The sequence below is a fragment of the Struthio camelus genome, chromosome 4, assembly GCF_040807025.1.
Source record: "Struthio camelus isolate bStrCam1 chromosome 4, bStrCam1.hap1, whole genome shotgun sequence".
NCBI lineage: Eukaryota > Metazoa > Chordata > Aves > Struthioniformes > Struthionidae > Struthio > Struthio camelus.
The window spans coordinates 70,631,299-70,643,683 of NC_090945.1; the positions used below are offsets into that span (position 1 = coordinate 70,631,299).

General features: G+C 36.6%; 1 protein-coding gene across 5 annotated transcripts in view; it reads right to left on the reverse strand.

The window, feature by feature from the left end:
• The window catches only part of CC2D2A (coiled-coil and C2 domain containing 2A), a 66,827-nt gene that overhangs the window by 30,624 nt on the left and 23,818 nt on the right, over positions 1-12,385 (reverse strand). For all 5 annotated transcript variants that reach the window (XM_068943341.1, XM_068943340.1, XM_068943344.1 and 2 more), the window contains 7 exons: positions 10,300-10,406; positions 7,041-7,181; positions 6,443-6,599; positions 5,030-5,265; positions 4,215-4,392; positions 2,923-3,079; positions 1,548-1,695 (listed from right to left, as the gene is read on the reverse strand). In XM_068943341.1, the coding sequence (XP_068799442.1) occupies positions 1,548-1,695; positions 2,923-3,079; positions 4,215-4,392; positions 5,030-5,265; positions 6,443-6,599; positions 7,041-7,181; positions 10,300-10,406 (1,124 nt within the window). The remainder of the gene's footprint in view (positions 1-1,547; positions 1,696-2,922; positions 3,080-4,214; positions 4,393-5,029; positions 5,266-6,442; positions 6,600-7,040; positions 7,182-10,299; positions 10,407-12,385) is intronic.

Here is a 12,385-nt window from a genome sequence, read left to right on the forward strand (position 1 = left end):
ACCCGTACATCATTTTTGCCCTTTCAGTTGAAATGATGCCATTCCTTGTGTGAACACACTGTAAAACAGCTCACTTAAACGATTCATTAAAAAAAAAAAAAAACCCAGCAACAATAATAAAAAGCCCTCTCCAAACAAGAGCTGTGACAGGGAAGGAGAAGTCAGCTTTTTAAAACCTATGGAATTTCTATGATTCTGTTTATAACACAATGTCCTAAAATTTGCAGTTATGCAACTGAGGGAGTGATGAACTGCAAAGGAAAGTGAGGACGAAATAAAGGAACTGAGCGAAAGGGAACTTGATATCTGCTTTTCTCAGGGTGTTTCCAATTGCACCCCTAGCTGAAGCACAGAATTTGACTACGTTCTTACAATCAGAAAATAAGTTTTTGCAATTTTTCCATGACATAAAGTGTTTATTAATACAAAGATTTATGACATACCTATACAATTCCAGGTTGCTGATTACTAGAAAGTAAGACGCTGACTTTCAGGTTGTGAGGCAATTTAACACAAAAGTTTTGACAAATCATACTTCCCAGATTTACAGTTTGCATCCTTTTTTGCAAGTCTCAGCAAAAGCCAGTCACTGACTGGGTATGTCATTAAAATATATCCTCTTGGTTTTTAAAGGTAGTCTCTCTAGGCTGGGCTTGAAATGCCTAGGTGGACAAATACTTACGTTGAATTAGATACACTGGAAGCTTGTGGACTGGTCCCCTAAATCCTATATCCAGGCTCCAGCGTATTTGTCAGAGCCCTGAGTGCACCAGTCAGCTTTAAAAGCCCTCACCAGCCTCACCTGAGGCCTTCACATCCTCCCCCTACCATGGGTTCAAGAGCTCCATTTAAGCTCAGGTCTGGGCCTTCAGTTCTTGGTTGAACTATGTCTCAAGTACTTTAGCCCATCTCCTGGATGGATCTCTCAGCCCTACACTGTAGCTTTGTGTCCTGCCCTGTTTCTGGCCTCATCCTCTGCTGCTCTTGGCTGTACTCTCTGGATGGATCCTGGGCCTGACTTACCACCTCACTGTACCTGGGGCTGCTGGTGGACCCTGCTGCCAGCACCCTGCTGCTCTGACTTCTGCATTCAGACCCTGTGGGACTGTGCCCCCGTGGCTGAGGGCACTTAAAGCATGTGTCCCAACAGCCTCCCCACATGCAGTTTAGATAAGAAACAGCTGGAATGTCTGTTCTTACCAAGCCAATTACAGGAAAGTTCTTTACCCTAAAAAAGAAAAAATGTGGACTGCACCTACATGTTCTATTGGAATATCATAAAAACTAATTAATTAGCTTGTGTTTTGTTCAACTTTTAATATTTTCTGAGTCTCACGATAAAAAATGAAATTGCTGACAAAAATCTGTTTTACCAAAAAGGCATACCCTAAAATATCTGCATAGGATTACAGTGCAAAGGAGAAAGTTTCTAAACCTAGGGGGGAAAAAAAAAGTATGACGATTCTAGATTATAAAAGTCATCTATTCTTTAGATACTAATAAATAATCTGTTTCCCGGGTATTACTGAGAATTTGTATCGTATTACCTTGCAATTCCTGTGTTTTGCTGAGAAACTGGAGGAATTAAGGGGACTCCTTTTTCTCCAACTGCCCAAGAGACACTATTGGATACTTTCCCAGAGGTCATTAAAGTCATTCTGTTGCTACCATCAGCTTCAAAGGAAAATGACACACCTATCACAAGAAGAAAAGCAAGGCAGCGTATTTATGCATTTAAACATGTAACATCTGAACCTTTTAAAAAATATTATTTCTTGAACATAGTGAGTCAGATAACCTGTGCCCTTATGCAAGTAGGGGAATGTGAAACAACTTGATTTTGCTGCATGTTACAGGGGAGGGCTCTCCTCTGGAAAAGGAGTGAAAAATTCCATTCTGCCTGGAGAAACACTTCCAGTTTCGGTTGGAAGAAAAGACTATGCTTCATAAATATTCTCTCTTTCAACTGTATTTCTCTCTCTAATGACGAGCCAAAGGCTTTTTTTCTTTACAGATGCATGTTATTTCTATGAAAATATCTGATAACGTTTCTTGTCGTCTTCAGATCCAGCCTAATGCTGCTATTAAGGAAAGAGAAATTCAGAGTCAAAAGAATTAGCCATGACTGACAAGTCAGTCCCAAAGATCTATGATACACGATTCTATATACAGCCACTATGGTCAATGACATTTACACACACATCTGTCGTAACAGTTTTCTTCATGCTAATTTCCTCTACAGGTTTTTATCTGTTCTTTCGCTCTTAATCTAATCTGTATTTCCTGTACTGCAAATGTATGCAAGTCAGTCATCTCTTAATGCAGTCTGAGCTTATCTATTATATAAAATTAATATTTAAGCTGTGTGCTAACACATATCACTCTTATTCCACTTTTTTTTTTTTTTTTTTTTTAAAAACCTCCTCCTTATCTTATCCTTCTATTTTGAAGTCCCAGGGATAAAGCATTTTACAGGATGTCAAAGCAAACAGGAAGATCAAAAATTCATCTGCATATGCACTTAGGCAGTCAGTTCTTCAGCTGGTTTAAAACATTAAAATCGGTAGAATTATACTGATTAATACCATGTGCTTGCTCTTCTGTGCCAGAACTCTGACTACTTAAACACTAAGAAAATTTCTATAGCCAGTACAGGTCCACTAATACGATAAGCCAAGTAATAAACGCACAAATTATTTCATATATGGTAAAATGAGTAAGAGAAAGACAAAAATTCCAAAGCAAGTTTTAGTAATAATAGGAAGAACAATGACTATTTTATGATTTAGTCGCAGAAGTTGTAAACGCTCTTAACTGAATTCACTCCAAAACTTAGACCAGCCTGTTACTTTAACATGGTTTTAGAAAAAAAAAAAAGAGAAACATCGAAGCACTGAACTGAGAAACACTCAGAGATCCTACCACTCCCAACTCCTTCGTGGTCCAACATCACACGCTGATTGCTGCTAAATTCTATTTCTTCGATAGGAGCGCTGCCTGTCAGAACCGTAGTCTCAGGAATAGGTATGAACACTTCAGCCAGCAAGGTAGTGCTGCCAATACCCACTGTTTCATATATCTAGAAAAATCCACAGTCACAAAGACAGTAAAAAACTTAAATGCTTCACAATATAAAACAGAAAGCATATTTTAGGATATTCAGATAGAAGGTTTTATTATGACTGAAGTGTAAAATAACTCAGATTTAAAACAATTGTATCCATTTATATTTTAAAACATACAATTAGCAGACATATCAGTTACCAACAACTACCTCATCAGTATGAATTTTTTTAAAAGTATATCCTCCTCGTCTTTCTAAGGCACCTAAGAACAGTACAAAAACCTCTAGGCTTTAACGAGCATCAGCGTAAAATATGTAACCGCTCACCAGCTTGCTTTTAACAGTCACCAGCATCAAGTGAAGATGCAGCAGGGATTTTGTCTCAGCAATCTATCCTTACTGTAAAAAGGTAAGGCACGTAGTCCCCATTCTGTGAGTATTGCAGGTTGCTTCCCTCATTCTTGGCTGGTTTTAGAGTGATTTGAGTAGAGGTCAGCATAAGGGCCCTTTTTCCTCCTATTCCCCATTCCGATGTTTTTAATCCAAGTGCATCAGGAAACACTCTACCAACAGCAGCAGCACTATTGCACATCTCTTTCCGTTTGCGTAACGCACAGCAGAAGGGAATACACCTTCCTTTGAATTACCATTGATGAATTATCTAACAGGAGAAGTCATGTAACAGGAGATACAGGATCCTGACCATGCATTTCTATATTTAAAAATATATTTTACTGGCTCTGCAATAAATTAATTCATATCATTCAGTCACTTATTCATATTAGAGTGTTTTTTTTTTTTTTTATTTTCGGCTTAGCGGCACCTAACTTGAATAACAGTGTAATAATTGAGATTACTAGCAATAACTATTTCTTTCTACAAATGTTATGATGATTTTACTGTGTGGACAAGAATGTTCTAGAGAACAGTGTTGGAACAAATTTATTTTATCTGCAATATAAATTACAGGTTTTCTGAAGTTAAGAGGCCACCCCATAAACATATTTAATTACATGCCCTGGTTACTTAATAATTTTCCTCATATTTAATCAGAATTTATTAATTCAAAAGAGTACCGTAAAGCAAAAACAAGCATTACAAGAGGCGTCATGTTTCATATTAAAACTTACTACGATATATCATTATCTACCTGTAGTTTCAAACTCTCTGGCCAATTGAATATTTGTAAATTGAAAATCTGTCCAAAGTGAACTCTGAAGTCTGAACTTATCGGTCGGGTAACAGTCCTTGATACTTCTTTGGAATTGAAAAGGACTTTTATAAATGATGATCGTTTCTTCACATCTTCTCGTCGCAAAACTTCTGCCCTGTAAATATGTCAAACAAGCTGTCATATCCATTATAACAACAGTTTTTTCTTTGGTTATTTTTGATGAGAATCTGATACCTCAAAGAGAACAGAAGTCAATCAAATAAAGATGTTATTCTTCTTTAAATTGCCACTATACAGGAGTGACTTAAGAACTACTATTTAACAGTTGTTTCATCTTCTCATGAACATAAAATTATTTTACAATGAATATGTCAAATTTTAGATGCATCAGAGACACCTCCACTTAAGAGAGTTATTAAGGGAAAAAAAATTCTTCCTATCCCCTTCCCCCAAAAGCACAACCACTAACATCAAACTCAGTTAAGATTCTGGAATTTTCAGTCAGTGCTAGTAGAACAGCCAAAAAATATTCTTTGATGAGGCTATTTGCTGAATCAATATGATATGGAGCAGTTTTCAAATGACTGAAATCTTTTACGTATATGTTAAATTGCGTGTGTAAACGTAGAAACAGAAGCTTATCATTTTAATCACTAGGTTAAATAGAATGACTAGCATAGACTTCTAAAGTTTCATTTAAAAAAAAAAATCAAATAAATAAATAATAAAAGAAGATCAAGATGAAATTATGTATTACAACAAACTATTTTGCAGGCCAAAATATATCTTACCGAGGACAAAGCTCACTTGGTGTTATGCTTCCTGACAGGACTAACTCAGGAATTAAAATAGGCTCTCCAGGTTTCCTTCTAAAGTTGTCAGCTTTTTCTCTGACTTGCTGCTCTATTTCCAGGCTACCGACCATTTTTGGTGGGATGGGTTTTACTGGTTCCTCACCCGGACCACAGTCATCTACTGATTCTTCTTCTTCTCGAAGATCTTTTTTCTTCTTTTTCTTCTTGGACTTCTGCATATAAAAATAATAGTGTTCTACCCGAATTTCTTTTAACCAGTATAGCCTTTTCTCTTGTCTGAAATGATTCACAAGTGATGAACATTGTGTGAGAAATGACTGTGTAATTTTAAAAATCACCATATACCAAAAGATTTCTCTCATTCTGCAGTCCTTCTTCACAGGTTTGGAATTCAGTAATTTGTTCCATTGATATCCTTCAAAAACATGATGTGCTTCAAATAAAATATTTGTTTAATCATCCCAAATAATTTAAAAAATTGTGTTTCTTGAATGTTCTGGCTAGCAGTTGACTTCTCATTTAGCCTGAGCGACCCTATTTATCGTGTTAGGATTGAAGGAAAGTTGCTCAGTCAGCAGCCAAAGTTCCTTGAGACGTACTGTCCGTACACACCCTGACAAAGTGAATGCACATGTGCCACAAACCTTGGAACGTTTGGAAACATTTTAGCCTAGTGGTGTCTTCAGCACATGCAGAACCATCTCCCTTTCTCTGTGCTGAACAGACAAATAAAAGAAGCAGGGCACAACATGCCTTTCGGTTTCTCCTGAACTACAGAACTCTAGTGTTCATAAACATTTGGCTTTAGACAGCTGCAAGACAGGTCCTCCTCCCACAGACATATAGATTACACGGAAAGACAGCTTACTTGGAAGTACCACCCACTGTGTGATTTAAGACTCCATAAGCAAAACAGCAGGAGGTAAGGAAAGGACATATAATTTTTCTCACTGACTCAAATATTTAGCTAAGCAACTGATGACACTGACTGCTTGATCATTAGAAACATCCTATACTATTTTCCTTCACTGCTCACAAAGGAAATAAATTTTATCCATATGTTCTTCCTTGTCATAAGGACACAAATTTAACATGAATGCGGTAAACTGTTTAATTTAATTAAAAGAAAAAAAAAAAAAAAAAACAGATAAAGTGCTGAAAATCAATACCAGAGAAGCAAATACTCCACAGAAACCTATGCCATTTTAATGTATTCATTAACAATTAATTTACTAACAAATCCTAAGTAAAAAGAACATATCCAAAGAAATATAAATAAATTAAAGCATGTATGCATGACCATCCTGACATTTAAGTTGTTTCTACACCAGCAGGACAAAATCTGAAGATATTTAGTAACATGGTAATTTTTGTAAACTTTAAACAAACCTGTGCCTTATTCCAGGATTTCCACTCTTGTAGCTCAGTTTTATATTCCTCCATTTTCTTTTCATATTCTTCCATATATTCTTCTAATAATTCATTTATCTCAGCCTGAATTTCTGCTTCATATGCTTTTTCATCTAATCTCCGATTAACCTCTTCCCTTCAAAACAATGATATGAACATGCTGTATAAGCTAACATAAAAAGGTCTGCAGTTAAGCTTCTAATATACAACATAAGTCTACTTCTGTATGAGCTAATTTCATCACACCCAAAGCGTGTTGTACGGAAAATTAATAGCACAGACAGGTTAGCAGAGTTGATGGCAGATCGCTGCCATCCAAAATGAATGATTTTTTTCTTTACTTAGTATCCTTTAGAAAAATAACAAGTAATTACTGTCACAGGAAGGAATTAACCTTCCCGCTTCCCCAAAATCAAAAAAAAAAAAAAAATAGTGGCAGGCTCAATCAGTGCCAGATACTAGTCAAATCTTTATCTTTGCACCTTTCACATTGGGATTATGAGTTCCCAGATTTGACTGATGTCATTAAAACTCCACTGTTGGCAAATGAAGTATGAAAAATGTTGTCAAAACATACTTTCTCAAATAAAGTTTCATGGGTGTGTTAGTAAACTTCTGAAAGTCACGAAGGGATTTCATTTCTTTCCAAGCTTTTATAATGGTCTTAAGCAACGTTCTATCTTTTTCTTGTTCAGCATCACGAAGTCTTCTTGTTTGCCTAGGAATATATATACATACGTACAAAATCAGAGCTACATAACTCAGTAGAACAATACAGTGAAAACTTGAGATACTTAGACAAGTGATGTGCTTTTCTATTTGATTGATGGCTGAAGAGGTTTACAAAATTGAGCATAAAACTCAAATGTGAAAGTGACGGGATTTGGTTTCCTTTAATATCTGCACTCTAGTCTCTTGCATTTCGGGTGATTTGACTTCAGTTACAGTTTGTTCTCTAGAGATCTCAAAATCTTCTGAAATCCTTATTACGGCTGTATATCATCAAAAACTTTTCCAAAGTCAATGCATATAAACAACAGCCCAGGAAACCTACACTGCCGATATGAAGTAATGCTTATTAACAACCATATTACTAAGTATGTTTTAAAATTAGCATGCTTCTAGCTCCAATAAAAAAAAATTTATGCAGAGAATCATTTGGCCCAACATCGTAAGAGTATCCCACATTACCTCATAGGCAAGGGCTAGTTAATGTAAATCACTTCACAGCCCTCCAAGATCCCAAACACAAACAAAATTCGCAGGGCTTTTTTTTGGCCTCAGAATGGTTATTTCATACTTGGAACCATTTTCACCTTCTAATCTGTACGTAAGAGAGACCTTTAATCACCAATACACACTTGTAAACGATGTAAATGACTATGCAGCACAAGCAAAGACTTCTTTCAGCATCCTCTAGGTAGCTAAACATGTCTAGTAAAAAATAATATGATTAAAAAATGAAGCAATCTGAAACATTATTATTTGTAACATTCAAAGAACGTGAAAGAGAGAGAGGCTGAGTTAAAGCTCAGAGAAGCAATACTTCCTATACTATTTAAAAGCACCAAGTTAGTAAAAACAAAGATTTAATACAGACTTTCCAAAAAGTAACATGAGTAGCTTCATCACTTCTTTAGCTAGTAGTTTGAATAGTACTTACCCATATAGCTTAGCAACCTTTCCTTCTTTGTCTACCAAAGAAAGCTAGAGGAGTACCGGGAGGTACAGGCCAGCCATAACTGTTATCTAATGTATCCTATTGTGAGGCAAGACCTGAAAACTTGAGAGAACCATCTCTGCTGAAATGCATCAGCCAGAAGAGCTGCAATCCACAGCATGTATTGGCTTCCTCTTCAGCAAATGAGGACAATAGCGCTGAAACTGCTAATTTTCAAGAGTCTCCTGCATTCAAATGCAGTGATTCCTCTCTCAAACTGATGAAAAACTATAGCTCTGTTGCACAGACTGCAAAGAGTATACAGCTATTGTGCTACTGGAGGGAGGAGGAAATAATGAGGAAGGTGATTTTCCACGCTATGCTTCTTCACATCTGTAATTCCTTGTGAGTGTGCTACATTCACCAAGAGGGGAAAGGTAGGTCAGTTACTTTTACCAGTACGGTACTCCAAATTAGGACTGGACACCACGGCAGTAAAAACTCCTGGGCTTGTCTGAGACTCTCATTCCTAAGTTTCCAGTAACAGAGTTGGACCCAAAAAGAATTACAGATATGAAAAGCCCTAAAGTAATCCCAGCCAAACTCATCTCACATTACTTATGCAACACTGTGATCTCACGGATTTCAGCTGAGTTCCTCCTGATTCATAATGGTGTGACACTGAACTAAAGCACTCAAGACCTGGAAAAACACTTACAATATTCCTTCTGGATATCTTATCTAATTACAGTTAACTATTAAGCAAACCTCAGAGCTGGTGCCAAAATCCAAGAACCTCCCTCTCACAGTGAGCCTTCTCATTACTAAATCTCATGCCTCCCCTGGTGAGAGTTCCTGTGTCTGAGGCAACGTATGGTAACTGCACACCTCTTGCCCTAATCCTCCAGTAGATGTGTTAAAATAATAAACAAAAAAAATCCAACCAAACAAAAAGCCACTCCTTTATGGAAGAAAGTCTTTGGCACCTGAATGGCTTTGGGATGTGAATCCCACGTTGACAGAAGTATCTAACAAGTCAACAGAAAAACGTGGGGGAGAGAATGAATTTCAGGCATGCTTCTCTTTTGAATCCCCTGTGAACTACTCAGCTACCTCCACTCTTAAAAGCACGACCTTCTGTGAGTAGCGTTCTAGACGGCCACTGCTTCAGTGGCAACTCATAGCAAGCCTGTGCTTGGATACTATATGTGGCAAGTTAACATACTTGAAGGATGGAAATCTGAAGAAGCAATTCCCAAACTAAGAGCAGTTAGTGGATGCGTAACTGTAAGCTGATACAGACTTGAAGGCTGAAAGTGGAGTCGTGATTAAAAAAAAATTTGGAAATTGTAATACTGCTATAAACATTACTGAGGTGAGCCCCTACTTAAGTTCAAAGTTCTACTTATTTAAATGCAATACAGTATGACACACCTTTGGATTTTGATAAACTATGTTTACTAAGTATCTACTATTTAAATGGCTGTTCAGCATACATCTCCAAAGTAACTTTTCATCGTACTACTTGCACTTACAGCTCAACATTGTCCATCTGCCAAAATTAATACCACGTTTCACTACCAAACCAGAAGACTGGAATATATTTTTACTCTCAATTTACTGTCCAAGAACAATAAATGTAACCTTGTAAAACAAGATTCTTCCATTTCACGCACGTTAACCCGTTGGCAGAAAACATGATCAACATACCTAAGAATTAGGAAGTGAGTCAAGAACTCTGTTTTGATGCCAATGTGTAACGAGCAAAAGGAGGAAGGGAAAAATTAACTTTTTTGTCTCTTCAGAAATTATGTCACTTGCATTGTTGTGTGAGCTTTAGGCTTCCGAGTGATGTTTACTCAAACTTCAGTTTAATTTTATTTTAATTGTACAAAATGCAGCAGTAAATATTTACTAGGTGATCAACAAGTAACCAAATTAAACCATTCCTGCATTAAGATTTCTGCCTAAGTTATATTTTCTTCATAGTATTTTACTCACCAGTAAGAATTCTTAAGCCCTCAAAATTCTACCTGAATGGATGTTTTTTAGTTACAACTAGAACTCTTTACAGTAAAGTTTAAAAGTCCGGCATGCATTTACATTCTGTACCAGCACAGAAAGAGAAAAAGAACAGAGTTTTAAAAAACCAGTGATTTAATGAACCTGTACCTACCTGATTTCAATTTTGTATTCAGGTATGCTCTGTTGTGCTACAGGTTTAGGAACAGCAGCATCACCACCATCCACACTACCTTGCACAGCATTCCTCAAAGCATGAAGCTTAAATGAACAAACAATTAACAGACGGTCACATTTACGGAGCATGCTATGTACTGCACCTTGACATGAACAGAACAGTTACCACGTAACAGAAAACTCTAAATTGTCTCTGTTCTCTATTTACAGGGTTATGGTTTTGCCAAGTCTGTGAGTCTCGCTGATTTTTTTTTTTAGGATTAAATTGTAACCTGAACCCCAGACACGTGAGGGAAGCTTACTGACTTAGTTCACTGTGACGGATCTGAACAAGAGGCCAGGACCTAGGCATTATTCAGAAAGCTCAGCAATCAAAGAGCATTAAAAGGGAGTTTGCAAAACATTTCTATAAAAGGCAGGACCAGAAAGGGCTGCTGAAGGTAACCACAGAAAATGGAGGGAAAAAAAAAAAAAAAAAAGAGTGGATTTGCTCAGTCAGCTACAGAAGCTGTGCACCTGCAATGAAGTATTTAAGCGTAACATACTGCATGTTACAACTTGAGGAACAGAAGGTCTAATGACATGACAGAACTGGGAATAATAACAGAGTTCAAATGCACTTTTGGAGCTTATCATAAGAGTGGAGACAAGAAGCTGCACATGCAACTAAAATTTGAAGATACCCATCAAACGAGCACTTGGAAGATAGACAGCTACATGAGGAAAATACAGAAAAAGTGCATAGCTGTGAAGAACAGAATGGAAAGGACTGGCTAGGCAAAAGGAGAAAGATCAGCACTAGAACAGGAACTAAAATTTTAGCAACTACATTGCTGCAGTTTTTCCTCAAGGATGATGCTGAATGTAAAAGTGGGATATGTTCAATGGAGCTGAAGGAAATAATAGCAATTATATTCAAAGTAGAAACAACTGGCACATGAAATTACAAATCAAATCAAGGATCAAAGATTTTTTAAAAATCTATCAAGTCAGAGAGATCATATAACCGGACAGTAGTAAGCAGAGTTGAAAAAGGACATGGGCAACCACAGGATCTACAAGAATAATCCCATTGGTATAAAAGACTTTGAAATAAATTTTGAAAGAAAGAACTACTGAATGCATGAAACGCTGCTAGTAGAATCTGGGGCATGGATAGCCTGTTTTGTAAGGGGAGATAGAAAATTCAGTTTCTTTAGGTTGCCAAAACGAAGACTGAAAGGAGATGATGAGATGTATCATAAGAGAGAAAGAGCAAACATCAGGCGAGGTGGATGAGGAGAAGAGCACTAAGGAAGGGGAAAAAAAAAAAAAGAAAAAAAAAAAAGAGTTGCTTATGCTGAAGAACAATCTGAATGTTAAAAATAACTGTTAAAGGAGACAGGTTTTAAAACTGCCTCAATAGCAGGATTGTAGCTAAAAAAAAGTAACAGTAAAACGAGTTTACGAAAAGTATATTATGCAGGTGTCTACATTCTCACTAAATACTGTGGAAGTACTCGAAATCCCTTCCAAACTAAGGTTCCTGCAAAAAAAGCCTAGAGAACTCAAATATCCTATTCCCTCTATTTCACAGAAAACTAAAGTCAATCTTTCAAAGCTAAGATCCGGTGAAGTATATCAAGGAATTATTTTGAGACACTGTATGAAATATCTGTCTATCACAAGGAGTTAAAGCTAATGTTTGACACAGAAATTTAGAAATATCCATACAGCACCTACCGACCCTCATTATATTTATACATAATCATCTTACACACAATGATTATTTTTTCCTTTCTCAATACCCTTGTAAAGTAGAGAATCATCATTACTTGTAATTTATAGAAAAACTGTACTTACAGCTATATACTTAATAATCAGACTAATTCTTAACAGATCAGCCCTACTGGACAGAGGTATGCTCTATAGCACATTATTTACCCCACAATTCTATTATTATCCTTTCAAATTTCGGATTCCAAAAGCAATCTGAAACGCTTTAAAAACATTCTTGTACTCCCTGCTGATAGCATTATTGTATTAACAATGCCTAACTCTTACGTACAAGTTTTCATCAGAGA